Consider the following 15,494-nt stretch of genomic DNA (forward strand, 5'->3'; position numbering starts at 1 on the left):
CTAAGGTCTTTCAAATATGCTGAATGACTAAAGGCCTCTGAACTGCGGGCCTAAGAAAAATCTCTTAAAGTGAACTGCATTAGGAGTCTAATATTCTGATTATTCTTGGAAGAATGTAGACATTTTACAGTGGAGGAGAATAGCTCTATGGTTAGGAACTCTCTCCTGACTAAACACCAGACATTAGAGAATAATGCCTGGAAGTTAAAAATCAATCAATCAATCAAACAACCAATCAATCACTGCAACAGAGCTTGTAGTAGAAATAAACCCTTCAAAAATGTGTGCAAAATAAAACCTTCACTTGAATTAAAGAATAGAGACCACCAGGAACACAGAACAAGAAAATAATAGTTATTGTCAAAGCATACCGTAAAGACTGTGGCCGAAATGGCATAGACCAGGAGAGCCTGACGGTTGTCTTTGGCTATTTGAGTCTCAACAGCACTGGCAGATATTCGCTGCTTAGCATAGAGCCACCACAGGACTCCTGTACCACCTAGGTTTTAAGAGAACAAAAATGGATAAATGCCAGATGCTCTTTCTATGTGACACAGTCATACTATCTAGTACCAAAGAAACTAAACAGTGTCCTCTTTTTAAGTCTAGTCTGTTACAGAATACCCAGGGGCACTAATGCTTAACCCAACAGGAACTTCTGGGGAGTAAGTAAGAAGTACTTTGTTCTTCTCTGCTGCACTCTTCTCAAGTGGATATACTCTTTTCACAGTCTCATCCTACTATGATCACTTAAGAGACCTGCAGCTCTCTAACTCTGTGTTTTAGGGTGAATTGCATGAAAGGACTAGTTCATTGGGAACCCTAAGACAGCTCCCATTAGACAAGAAATAGAGAACCAAAAAGAATAATAAAGAGTTACATGGTAGGATGGATGGATGTGTATTGTAAGGGAGGTAGTAAGAATTCAGGAGGGGGAACAGAGAAGGACTTTTGGATCAGGATGCAAAATAAAACAAGGAACAAAAGAGGGAGTCTACAACTCCTAGAAAGACTAATTGAGAAGGAACAGCCCTGATGCTGAAAACAGCACCTCAGATTGATCGCACACAGCTACAGCTAATCAGATGACAGCTCTTGGGCACTGGAAGAAGTACCAGTGAAAGGCACAGGAGGCCAATATAATGTGAGGTACTTCCTTCTAACCCCTGTAACAAAATCCTAGGCTCATGGCCAGAATATCATTCCCCTATCCTAGCCACCTTTTGAAGGTAGAACTTTTCTTAAACACGACTCCAGCCCCTCAGGGAGAAAACCTCTTCCCTTTGATACGTTTTCTCTCTTTTGAGTATCCTTCTCTGTTTGGTTGTTATTTCTGAATCAGCTGCATAAACTTATTTAGAGATCACAAGTCTTTGCTGAAAGTACTCTATTCAGGTCTAAAATGGAGGATGCTCTTTTGGCATCTCCTAAACAAATGCTGAATATAGAATAAGTATATCTCATCTATGTCATGTTTTTGTTCTGTCTGTGTAATGGATGCATTTTTTTTTAGAACATAATAACAGATGGCAATAAGATAAGTCATTCAAGTCTGTCCCTCATACTCGCTCAGCTTCAGAAGAGAATAAAAAAAAAATAAATCAATTTTTTTCCTTTTCTGTGGTCATAGATCCTGAGGCCAGCAAGCAGAAAAAACTGCTGATTTTTTCCATCCCTTGCAGTCATGAATTGCAAGAATTGCTAGTACTTCCTAATTTATTTATTCTATTTTTATTCATCTGCCCTTACATTTTGGCTTAGCTACTGACTATCAATAATAGAAAATGTTAGTTTTACAAATATGAAAGTTAATGTTACAAAATAAGCCTATTTTCATCCAAGCTATGTCACTTTGAATAAGACAATTTGAATAAGACAAAGAGTACTCTCTTGCAGAGGACTGCACTTAACAGAGGTGCCCTTTTTGACACATGCATTGCAAGGGAACTCAAAGGAAAGCTGAAGGGAAATGCATGGTCCAAGACCCGTGCAGGACGGAGCTGGCACGAGAACATGGAACACAAAGATTAGAACTAGGCTTTCAGAAACTGGGGGAACAAACAAGACTTACCGAGTGATCCCAGAATGACAAGAATTGTTAAAATCCAGACAAGTACTCTTGAAATGTACCTGATTATAACCATCAAAATCATGGACAACACTGCAAAAAAAAAAAAGAGAAATAAAATAAGCTGAGCAATTATTTCAAGTAGAAACAGCCTGCCTAATTCTCCCACTGCACTAAGATAACTGCCTTCCAACAGAATTTTCAGATAGGGATTTCTCTTCTGAGGCTTACAAGCTCACTGCACAGACAGTTAGAAGCATTAGGCACCTCTACCACTTCTGCTTTGATACTGTTGATTAAAAAAAAGAGAGCATAAATACATTTACATGGTACATTAAATACAAGACATAATGCATACGTACAGACAGCGATGTATTTAGACAAGGACAAAACAGACAGAAAGACATGATAGTACTCCAGAGTCTGGTAACATGAGCACAGCTCCAGAGGACCAGGGCAGAATTTGCACTCACTTGTCAAACAAGTGCAGATAATGTGACGCTTGTGTATTCCAAAACGTCATGCCAGTAAAAAGTGAAATTGTGACTATTCTAAACATTCAGAATTAATTCTTTAACAAGCTTTGCCCATATGGTTCCACTACCATTCAGCAACCACATGTTAAAAAGTCCTCTACAATCTCAGCCAACTAAGATTTAGTGAGTGGTTTAAGTGCACATACACATTTTTGCATATGCAGCAAAGTATTTGTGTAAAGCAGTCACATGAAAGCCACTGAAACCTGCGTTTCTGAATGACACAATCTTAGCCACTGTTCACAGACAAATATATTCTGTTTAACTATGAAGGTACGAAAAATATTTTTTAAATTAACTGTGTGTAGAACTCAACACTAACTTTTGAGTCTAACCATACAGTAGCATTGCTAACCAGCCACACTAGCTTTCAGATTTGGAAGAATATTTCTACTGTCATTATCAAATACTGCAGCTGTCAAGACAGAAGAATAAAAAGCTTTCCAGTTATAGCTGAAAAGATACTCAATGCTCTTTTCGTTTGGGGACATTTTCAAATGGTATCTAGCACCCTCTTTTTTTCCCTTTTTTTTTTTTTAACCAAACACAAAAGCAGACTGAAAACAACAAACTTCTTTATCTGGTAACAAATCTGCACTGTTTCTTTCTAAAACACACAATGCTTATATATATGGCTAATATCTGGAGCCTTCCATTTTAGAATTTTAAATTTTATACTTGGTAGAAGTAAAATAGACCCTTTTGGAAAGTAATTTATGCGGGTGTGTAGCATTCCATGCCAATTCACCAGGCTGTTAAAACCACACCAGTCTAGTGCAGTGTGCCACTCAACAGGCCAGAGGCACCTTGCACTGTAGAAATGAGTCAGCATCTTGATACTGCTGCAGATCTCCATCTCTTCAGACAAGGCTGAGATTTTCAAAGGCCTGAAGTTTTTACAAGTAACAAGTCTGTTAAATGAAACAAACTAAAACCTCAACGCTCTAGAATAGAGTGCTGTTGTGCATTTCTCACCCTGTCCTTTTTCTTTGGAAATGGTTTATTTAGACTTGAGTTGGCAGAAGATGAATATTAGAAATGGGAAAGGAGAATACTAGAGCAAAAATTAGGATAATGAGGATGTTCTGTTAACTAAACCAAAACTAATGGTGGCTAATCAACAGCTGCACATCCTCCACCTCATAATCAGTGGAATAGAGGAAAAAACAGGAATGTGATATGTATATTGCTTCTGAATAAGTTACTCAGATGTCAAGTAAAATTTTAAATAAGCATTCTGAACCATATTCTAACGGCTCATTGCTATCATACATGGGTTTTGCTTATACTATGGTTAGAGGGTGGTAACAATCTCCTAATGCAGTACTAAGAAACAGCTAGTAATGAGAAAAACAATTACCTAGTGATAACAAGCAAAGTCCCAATATAATCTCTTTGCTGGTCATAACTCCACTAATCAGCCTGTGTAAGACACTACTGTCACTGACAAAGGTGATCAGGGCCTCTGCAAACTTGGCATAGCAGGAAATGTTCACAGGAGCACAGCGATGGAAGAATGGAATAGGTGCACTGGTGACACAAGAAAAAAAAAATCAGAAAAAAAAATTACTCCTACTTAATATAAATGCCACATCAACACACAAATGAAAGGTGAATAGATGCAACCATTCCACCCTCATAACATCATAACCAGAAAACGTGTTGAATGCAGAAGTGCTGCTGGAATGAGGATGATCACAATGGGAAGTGATGCAGTTCTTACAAGTATCCCTGTGAAGCTAAAGTGCACAGTCCAAGAGCAAATTATTACCCTCCCACCCTTAAACAGCAAGTCTCAGAAATACATGTTCCTACTTCTGCTCAAACATTTCTCATTTAAGTGTCAGGTGGTGAACCAGCAGCTGAAACAACGCCTTTCACTCACGTTAGAGTGGAATACTGGCCCATATTTGCAGCAAAAGAAATCCCAGAATGACAATAGTCTTCTTGCAAGCATACATTTTTAAGCGAAAAGACATCAGCACTTATAACTGCTGCCAAGCAAAACCAATGTATTTAGTCTTCCCACGTTAAACTTGCTCTTGTATTGAAAATCACAATCACAGTGTTTCATTAACTTTGTTAAAATTATGTACATTCTTCGCAAAACATGCAAAGATGCCTCTACCATTTTATTATTCCTGAACTGTCTTGTAAGCATTCTCCCCAACAAGACTTATGCTCTATGCATTAATTTTTGCAGAATGCTCAGCAAAACCCATTATCAAGTACATCAGAGGAAGATACAAGAGAGCACAAATTTAACTTTAAAAGTTGGTAATTTTGTTTTCCAAATGTTTTCCATTAAATAGTTGCCTTTCTTGCTCATAAACTATGTCATATCTCAAAGTGGCATATTACATCTTTTGATCAGTCTTCCCAATTACACTTCAGACCCACGTTCCATGAACTGCATTTTCCTTCCTGTAATTTGAACCAATGAAAGGTCTTCCATATTAAGTCATTCTTTTCTTTCAACATCTGTATTTGTTTCACCCTGCCCAACCTTCCTTACTCAAAAGATTTCAGTGGACTGTACCGGCAATGTACATAATCTTTTGGAGTTTCCCCATTTCAGCAATGACCCATAAACCAGCAATTTTCTGTAAGCAATAACTATTTGTTAAGCCCATGCCTTTCCAAAATTCTGTCATTTCAAGCACAGAGTGAATAAATCAGCTGCCTTAGGCACAACATTTCTATGCATTTGAGGTTTTTTTTAAAAAAAAAAAAAAAGATGACATGCTGAAAACCATTAGTGTGTAATTATTCTATACAGAATTTGGGAGAAATTATGATCACCTGCCATACCTAGGTAATTAAAAAATTCCATTTTTTTGCTGGAAGTGACTGGCAACTCTAAATTACATGGTTTTAAACTTACTGTGCTGAGTAGGAGACATTCAGAGATGCTCGTATTAATGGTCTACTTTTGGGTAGTGATGAAGACAGCAGTTAAGCACAGGAAAGTAATTGCGATTTAGTCACAGTTGTTAAAAATCAAATTAAACCCATTATGATAGCTGTCCTATTTAAAAGGCAGCCCCTGTATCCTCTTAGCCTCTTACAACACAGCCTATATTGGAATATGCAGAATACTGTAGTTCATTATACGAAGTAATACTGGAAAGGACTGAAATTTAAGAGGTTTATTTAACTGTTAAACTCTCCAACTTTGCAGAAAACATAGAGCATTTAAAAATTGTCACTCTCAGTAACAAAGCTCAAATTTTGAGCTGGGAGTAGGCAAAGGCTTGTCATTTCAGCATCCAGATATGAAAATATCTGTTCTATAAGGGGGAACTAATACGATTAAAATACTGCCCTAAAATACATCCCAACAGAGAGAAACATGCTTTTTGTGTACCTGAGTTTACATTACCCATCTAACATTCCTTAGGCTATAGCAATTTCATGACACATTTAAAGTTACCTATTTTCATGTGCAATAATTAATTTCTAACTTTGTTGCAATTAATAAAAAAAACCAAGGTTAGTGGTTCCTAAAAGCTTTCTTGAGTAAATGGGACTTCTGAGAATCCATCTTCTGAAGTCTGCTGCTTTTTGAGATTCTGATTGAAGGAGCAGGTGAGGTAAGGTGTCTTGTTTAATAAAAAACCACAGTAATAGGTCTATTCTCTGTGACCTGTATATTACATACTGAAATGGAATTAAAAGTTTCTGAGAATAACAACATGATGCTTCATCATGAACAAAAGCGAGTAAAGTTCAAGCCAGCAGATGACAGTGTTAAAAATTCTATTTTTAAAGCAGTATTTGAATGAAGTTAAGATCCTCATCTACTGTTCAAGTACTAGATTTCAGAGGAGAGCTATTTCCTCTTACTACTACACCTGGGCATACACTGCAACCTGTGTGTTACAGGAACCAAGGCTGGTTGGAATGCCACTGAGAGCTGCTCTTTACAGTCTCTCCAGGGCAGCCCTTCGGCACAGCTCAGCGCATCTGGCTGGTAGATAAATGCTGCAAGGGAAAGCTGGATAGGTTTTCACCTCAGGCTCTCTAAACAGTGAAGTCATGCTCCACTGCAGCTGAGATACGCCAGGCACAGTTTCCAGAAGACACACTTATTGCTGGCTGCAGTGCTAGCCTGCACTCTCACGTCAAAGCTGGACATAATGCCTCGAGGCCTGAGGATCAGAGACCATTGGAAGGTGGAACCTCATCTGAAGGGTGTCAAGGAGTCTGGTCATCAAACAGGAAACATCAAGGGACAGTCCTCACAGCATACACTACCTCCACCCCATGGACCTAATGGGAATCAAATGATGGTTCATGACCCTGGCAGACCAAGTTTGAGAGGAGGAATGTTAGGGAAGTTTTCCCTGAATGCCTCAGCGTACAGGCCATTTTGGGTTTTCATTTGTTTGTCTCCACAGGATTCTATTTCCCGTCCAAATTACACTAATTTACTCATATAATGTAACTAAAAAAAACCATAAATTTGAAAACCAGAGTGGTTTACAGATACCTTAGGGCATTAAGTTCAGACTTACCACAGAAATATTCAAACATATTGTACATTTTATTCACACTAAATAAAAATGGGGAAATACTCCATCTACACAATAGCTTTTCAAAAATAACTCTTGAGGTAGTTTTTGTGAGAAATTTACACAGTGTCGTCAGAGCTCTGACACACTGTTCTATCCTTCTGGGTTCTTACTAAGCTATATTCATTCAGCCTGAATGACATGGGAACACACGGTGAGAAAAGCCAGTGTAATTCTGGCAAAAATTAAGACTGACAAGCCTTTTCAGTATGCAAGCTGGCACTGAAGTTTTCATTTGTTTTTGTATTACAGCTATAACAGCTGCTTAGCTGCATGGAATATTAATCTGCTGTGGGGAGAAGTAAAAAAATATAAAATATATATATTCCAGCTGCTACTTACTGTCGCTACAATAGAAAAAAAATTAGTTACTGGAAGGACTGCCATGCAGACAAGACAGACTTAGAATGAGAGTTTTTACAACTGAGACAATTATAACATTTAATAGAACCATAACAGAAAACTATACATAGGAAAAGACTCTGCAACTACTGAGTACATTTGAGAAGCTAAAGTTTGAGAGAGCACAATGTGATTTTCCTTGAGTGACTGGAATTCCTGACAGAAGAGTGTGCACAAGAGCAAACAGATAGCTTCTTTTCTGAGCAACACTCATCACTCACAGTTCTAGCCAGCACTGCCAGCAGAGTTTCTGGAGCTATAAACTCTTCCACCCTACTTCAGAAGAACAGTGTAATATAATTTTTTAAACAATAAAACTCAAATCGATTTGTTTATAAAATACAGCCCTCTTTTTAGTACTTGACCATCCTTGTATTAGTCATCTGGGGACTGAAGGAATAAAAAAAAATGAAACAATTTGCCAAATTGCTGAGGCAAGGTATATGAATTAAAAACTGCAGAGAGTTGTGTCTCAATATATCCTTTTCCTTTCAAAGATCCAAAGTGCTCCATAATTGTCTCTGATCTGCACTGCAGACAGGCAGCTGGATATAGGGTGAAAAGCAGTAGAACAGCTGATACTCAGCACAGTGTCAGTTAGACAAGACAGAACTTGAAGATAGGAGCTCAATAGTCCCACTATACCATGCATAGATAGTTTGGGTTTTTCTTTAAGAGTTGCTTTCACAGTCTTTTAAAAACATGTGGCAATAATACGCTAAAACATCCACACGTAATGGTGGACTAAATCTATGCTGCAGACTTTCTAAAGAACTGTCACAATTAAAACAAACTTCTGCTCCCTCCACCCCCAGTCATACAAGATGTTAATATTACCTCTCTGGAACAGGATAATTAGGACATAACTTGGCAGCTCTTGGGTCTGTAGTGTATTCTGATGGCTGTAGTTCATAGCTACACAGAGTGGATCCTGTTGAGAGGAAGAAAACCAAGATTGATGGGGAAAAAAATAACAGACTTCTTTGCAAACAGTATTATAACTGACACAGGTCCTGATTCTGGAGCTCCTTATGTTATTACCACAAAGTTATGCTACAGTTCCTCCTGTAATGGAATAGTGAATCAAGCCCAACAGAGGATTTAATGTTACAGAATGACATCTCCACTTAGCTTTGGGACTTCCAATATGGTTGTATCCGAGCGGAAAAGGGTAATTCACAATGCAGTGTAAAAGAGAAGGACGGAAAACACTTTGAAGTCACCCCTCCCTGCTACTCCACCATGTCTCTTCTCAATCCTTTTCACTGCATCTATATTGCACAAGACAACATCCATTATAGAAAGAAAACATTCACGTGAAGTTTCTGTGTTTTTGTTTGTTTGTTTGTTTTGTTTGTTTTTGTTTTTGTTTTTTTTTTTTCCTTGCGTTTTCAAAATACAGCTGGTCTATAGATCTAGGAGAGGACCAAAGGAACCAAACTGCTGAAGTTAGAAACTTGGCTGAAAAACCACACAAGCTCCGCACTCTATGTTCAAAACTTTTAATGAAGAACTCTCTCGATAAGTACAGCACAATAAAGATCAAATTGCCTACAACAAAATGAAAACATAATTTAAGATTTCCTCACTACCCGACACTTGCCTAATGGAAGTAAATTACCTAGACAGATCTCTTTCCATTTGTCTAATATCAAGATACAGAACATAGGAGCCAATGCTTCCAGGAATACAGCAACTGCCAAATCAGACAGAAGCAGCACTTTCTCGGAAACTGGAGGAAAAGGTAGGAAAGGCTCCAACAGCATAAGCTGTCTATCCAGAGATGAGCTTCTTCCCAAGCTTGTTTGCTAACAGATTCTTTACGCTGCCCAAGGCAAGGGCTCTGGACACAGGGCCCTTAGTGTCCTTTTTTTCCTACATAATAAACTCAGGACATTTTGATCATCCCTGTAAACATTAAATTATTTCTGTAACGAAAAGTCTTCTCTCGAGAAATACTTTGCAACAGAGAGTTCTACACACCGGATCTGTATAATACATATACACCTCTACCCAAATTAAACTAAGACGTTTGATAAACAGTCTTATCCTGGCCTGCATGACATCAAATAGAAGTATATTTTATAACCTTCTCTTTTAGATACAAAAGTTTCTGTATCAAGTGCATTTGCAAGTGACTCCAGAATTTGATGGAGGGGCAGCAGTAGTGAGAGTCACATGTTTGTCTTAAAAACAGAATGGAAAAGAAGATTGCAGATATTTACATTTATTTTATTTTGCTCTGAATTTAGGCCAAAACCTAAGTTACAAAAATGGTTGACAGCTGACTGAATATGAGCTAGTAGTTTGCCCAGGTGACTAAGGAGGCTAATAGCATCCTGGCTTGCATCAGAAACAGTGTGGCCAGCGGAAGTAGGGAAGTGATTGTACCTCTGTACTCAGCACTGGTGAGGCTGCAGCTTGAATACCGTGTTCAGTTTTGGACACCTCACCATAAGAAAGACACCAAGGTGCTGGAGTGTGTTCAAAGAAGGGTAATGAAGCCAGTGAAGCACAAGTCTTATGATGAACAGCTGAGGGAACTGCGATTGTTCAGCCGGGAGAAAAGGAGACTCAGGGGAGACCTTGTTGCTCTCTACAACTCCTTAAAATGAGGTTCTAGAGAGGTGGGTTTCATTCTCTCCTTCCAAGCGACAACAGATAGGACATGATGAATCAGCCTCAGGTTGCACCAAGGAAGATATAGGTAGGATTTTAAGAAAAATTTTCACTGAAAGGGTTGTCAAGCATTGGAACAGGCTGCCTATGGAAGTGGTTGAATCACCAGCCCTGGAGGTTTTTAAAAGGCGTGTACATGTGGTGCTTTGGGACATGGTTTAGTGGAGGACTTGGCAGTGTTAGGTCCGCAGTTGGAATTGATGATCTTAAAGGGTTTTTTTTTTACAATCTAAGTGATTCCATGATTCTATTCTATGATTCTGTAACAAGAACAAGAAGTTCTACAGGAAGAAGCTGGGAGGACCAGGAAGGAGTAGGGAGGGCTATATGTGGACAAGAAATACAGATTTATGATACATAATTTCAGTGCCAGATTGGTCATTTTGCCATTCAACACAATCAGTGCTCAATGACAGCTTAAGTGTCTTATGCAGGGGCTCCCACACCTAAAAAAGACTACGGGACATGGCTTATCTCTGGATGTCCATGCTCCCTTGTGCCTCTAGTAGTTACAGCAGAACAGAAAAAGAGTAGGATTTGCTATGGCCAGGGAAGAAGGTTTGAGGCTTTTTGCACAAAAGTGTGTTTGGAGCCCTTCTGTTTGGATCTCAAGTGTAAGCCAAGCAAAACTAAAGGCCAGATCCTAATCTGCATACAAGTCACAAGCCATTCAAGTACAACTTGTGGACAAGGGTAACCCAAAAATGTCCATGGACAAAACTGGAGATAACTTGCCAGATCCCTCTGGAGTCCAATGGCATGGTCCCTCCTGACATGGAATGGAACAGTGGGCAACTCTGGCTGTCACTATCATCTATTGCCTGGAATCTGCTCTTGGGGCTCCTTTGGATTTCTTCCCTTCAGCTGCCTGAAGGGAAGAGCTACCTCACATAGCGTGCTTCTTTAGACTTCTAGCCAAGCAGGACAATGTTTTCATGGAGCTTGTCAGACAAGGGACATTAAACCACCCTGCATCTCAATAAACTACCAGTCCAGCAGTCAAAATAATGCCAACAAGATTTGTCCTTTTGTCCTACATAACTAAGCAGAATAAATTTTTACTATTCCCATAAATATTTCTTTCTTTATATTTTGAAAGCCTTCCAATTTCTCTAATACTGCTTTGGAGAGGTCTACAACACAAATGAGTGCTTGAGTAAAGCATCACTTTACATCAAACTTAAACTGAACTCTGAAAAAAAAGAGTCCCTCTGCATCAATAAATAAAAGTTTTAATTTTGTAAGGTGAGATTGGGAAGAATGGACTGCTTTGCCAAACCTTCCACCCCATATTACTTTTTCTAGGTTAATATAGACTGTCTTAGCACAGCCAGCCACATCATTGCTGTTTGAGTTTGCAAAGTTTGCAAAAGTTTAAGGAAGAATTCAAATAATCTACATTGGTGAGATAATTAGTTTACCAAACACACTACTATTATTCTGAAATAATTATAACTTGTAAAAGTTTCAAAACCCGTATGAATAGAATTCAGAGAACAAATTAAAAATCATTAAAGTAATACATCCTTTGCTTCCTACAGCAATGCACATATTTCTTCTGGAGAAATCATGAGGTGAACAACATCAAACCGTCCTACTGCGATTGGATTTGAGATTTCAACATATTGTAACTTTAAAGAAAAATAATTCTAAAATAGGCAGGGCAACAGTTGCCAGGCTACTGGTGAGCACACAGAGATTACTGGTCCCACAAGGCTATTTTTGGTGTTTTCACCTACAAAGTGGTATCCTGGAGACATAACACAGCTTCTGTTCCATGATTTCTTTTTCGTGAATAGAGCAGCTCCAGCAGTTAGAACATTTTGGGGGCGTCACTGAAGCAAAGCATCTCAAAAGAAAAACTTTCCTTTTAACCTTAACCTAGCCACTGGAACAACAGCCACCATTTCCTTTTCTTTCTGTTTCAGCTAGGCTTGGATTAGTAAGAAGGTGAACAGCCATTAACTCTGACTTTCCTAAACCAGCTACATTTAGCACAAATTATGTGAAGATGCTTTAGAAAGCCAGGACAAAGATGAGGGACCAAGCTGTTACACCAAAGATTCTTTCCAACTGTGAATGCAAAATACTAAAGGTCTTGTGTGTTCATAGGACACAGTGCATAGAACAAGAAGACATGACCTCCTCCATCCTTCCACAGCAGTACAGCAAATACAAAGTTCCATACTAACCCAAGGTGGCTAGATAAAATTACTTTTGGAGACAAGCGCTCCAGTACAGCTTTTCTTCCTGTGTTTGCTGGGCTGTAAACAAACACACAAAACTCTTGCTACAGCAGCACCACTATCCATATCAAAGTTTACAGCTTGAGAAATGGTAAGACTTCCTAAGTCACCAGCTAAGAGGACCAGCCCACAGAGGAAACCACTGACATTAATGCTGCCTGAATGATAGTTGCAGAAAGCACACCACAGGTTCTGGATCCCATTCCGAGCTGCTCATCAATGCCTACCCACACATCAACACTGTTAGCAGGAACTAAAACAAGGACTTGCAGGTCTAAACACATGGACTTATATTCAGTCATATTTCTTCCAGTTCTAAATAAAACCAGGTATTATGGAATAAAATTTTAAATCCATCTAGTCCAGCAGTAGATGTTTACCCCACCATGTATTTAGCACTCCACCACTTACAATTCAACAGTATCCTTGAGTAGTAACCTCCAGTTAAATATCCAAACACTATCATTCTAAGAGTTTACATTTTGGACCCCAAAATATCCTTATGGCAAAAGTTCTGTAAATTAACTATAACTTGTGTGGAAAAAAAATCAGGCTCTTTGATGCTTAGTAATTTCATTTTTGACCTCTAGTTTCATGTTACTCAGGTTATGAAAACATACAATAATATTTTTTTAACCTTCTCTATGCTATTCCCGCTTTTAATGACCTTACTATTCCCGATAGTTTTCTCTTTTCCAGGCAGAAGAATCACCGATCTTCTCTTGTGATCATCCTTGTTTCCCTTCTCAGCATGTCTACACATACTGAAAACTTATGCTTTCACAGGCACGTGCCTATGTGTACACGCTTCTGTACACATACTGAGGATATATATGTACATGTGTGTGTGTGGATAAGTTCAAAAAAAGTTAAGAACACACTTTGTCAAGGACGGAGCAGAACACGGCCTTTATGATGCCAAGAAAGCATGAGCTTACACAAAATACAGCCCCTTTTTTTTTCTCTTCACAATTTTCTTTTGGACAATTCTGTGCCTCCACCTAGTCCTCTCACTGCCTTCAGTAGCTTCACAATCTCTTACCCAACTACCAATAAGCATTTTAAAGTAAAACGATAAATGCATAACAATGATTGTTTCCCACCCCTTTGTTCTGCAGGCATTCCTCTCCATCTGACATTTTATTCCACAGCAACTAATATTTTTTTTCCATACAATTTTGAATAATTCAGTAGCCACAGCAAGATTTATTACCTCCCGATTCCTCCCTCTTTCCTAATTGTTTATTAATGCAATCAATAACACAGCACAGTACTACTGGAGGCCTCCATGTGCAGACACTTTGTTGTGACAACAATTTTCTTCTGACTAGAGGATCCATTTCCAACACAAGACAACCCTGGCAGGAAGTTTTGGTAACAAGGTAGAGTAGCAGTGGGTGGCTCCATATTTCAAAAACAGTTATACTGTACTTTTATTCCAGCCATTCAAAACATAACACTCAAAATTAACATACCCAGGTTCCCAAAGACCTAGTGGTGCAGAATCTAATAAGATGCCTAATAACTAATAACAGATTTCAGGAAAATCACAAGCAAAGGATTAAGTTTAACCAGCACACCTCCATTAGAAACAAAGCGGGGGTGGGGCCTGAAGCAGAAGAAAAACTTCAGAAGCTGGCAACAGCAATCGATGTAACTGAAGGCAATACCTTACCAATGGTAACTGCAAAGACCTACTCTGATTAATACACATGAAAATGTCATTAACTTCAGACAGCTACAGTTACTTTGCATAGCTCAGAGAGAGCTCTGACTTAGGCAGACTGATTTCCTTTATGGATGTCTTTCAGGTCAGTCTCCATTGCAGACTTAATGTAGCTTTTTACCTCTGGCTCCAAGTCTACCTGGTCATCAACTAGCCTGGCCTAGCTACAGAAATCTGACAACTGAGATGCCTGCTAACTTGCTGTGTCATAGAAATTAAATTTTAGGTTCCTAAATCTGCATCCAGTCTTTTACACAACAGATGCAATTATTAATTCCCACCAATGACCAATCAGTATAGTTATTGCTGCATTAAACAGGACAGAAGTTATGGGTACCTTTTTAGTGTTTCTTCTTTATTAATGACATTTCATTATTCATTTGGCACAGCCATGTATGAATTATATCCTCAAGGATATTTCAAAATGGTTTGGCAAGTCCTTGAAAACAGCACTGCAATATTACATGGACACTAGGTTTTGAAGCATCCATCAGCTTTCTGGGAAAAACAGCTTTCAGTCACATCACTCAAATACATAATTTTTTAAGTGCTAAGACAAACAAAAACATCGGATCCTCAAGTATTCCCTGCCTGAGGTGTTCTGCTCTGTGATAAATTACGGGAAGACCAGCAGCAGCCAGGTGCAATGTACACAATATACAACATTCTCAGTTGTCTCCAATCCATAGGTCTACAAACTCAAGTATCAGCATGGCTGTGTGAGAACAGCATTAGAATACGTTCTGAGCCAACACAGCACCTTTCTGCATCACCTCCAGGAGTTGCTCCAGATTATTCCTGTATTTTACAACTCACAGAATCACAAAATGTTAGGGGTTGGAAGGGGCCTCTGGAGATCATTGAGTCCAAACCCCCGTCAGAGCAGGTCCGTCTAGTCTAGGGCAGGTCACACAGGAACACATCCAGATGGGTCTTAAAAGTCTCCAAGGAAGGAGACTCCACAACGTCCTTGGGGAGCCTGTTCCAGTGCTCTGGAACCCTTACGGTAAAGAAGTTCTTCCTCATGTTGAGGTGGAACTTCCTGTGTTCCAGCTTGTGACCATTGCCCCATGTCCTATCACAGGGTACAAGTGAAAACAGGTTGCTCCTTTCTTCTTGACACCCAGCCCTCATATATTTATACACATTAATTAGATCCCCCCTAGGTCTTCCCCTCTCCAGATTAAAAAGCCCCAGGTCTCTCAGCCTCTCCTCATAAGGCAGGTGTTCAGCCCTCCAGTCATCCTCGCAGCCCTTCGCTGG

General features: G+C 39.1%; 1 protein-coding gene across 1 annotated transcript in view; it reads right to left on the reverse strand.

The window, feature by feature from the left end:
- Positions 1-8,511, reverse strand: part of SLC44A1 (solute carrier family 44 (choline transporter), member 1) — a gene marked incomplete at both ends in the record, with an annotated part of 20,318 nt that extends 11,807 nt beyond the window's left edge. Inside the window, 4 exons of the mRNA XM_008943669.1 lie at positions 372-499; positions 2,072-2,161; positions 3,965-4,134; positions 8,418-8,511. Coding sequence (XP_008941917.1) covers positions 372-499; positions 2,072-2,161; positions 3,965-4,134; positions 8,418-8,511 — 482 coding nt within the window. The remainder of the gene's footprint in view (positions 1-371; positions 500-2,071; positions 2,162-3,964; positions 4,135-8,417) is intronic.
- Positions 8,512-15,494: the final 6,983 nt, after the last annotated feature.

The sequence above is a fragment of the Merops nubicus genome, unplaced genomic scaffold, assembly GCF_000691845.1.
Source record: "Merops nubicus isolate BGI_N331 unplaced genomic scaffold, ASM69184v1 scaffold41507, whole genome shotgun sequence".
Classification (NCBI taxonomy): Eukaryota; Metazoa; Chordata; class Aves; order Coraciiformes; family Meropidae; genus Merops; species Merops nubicus.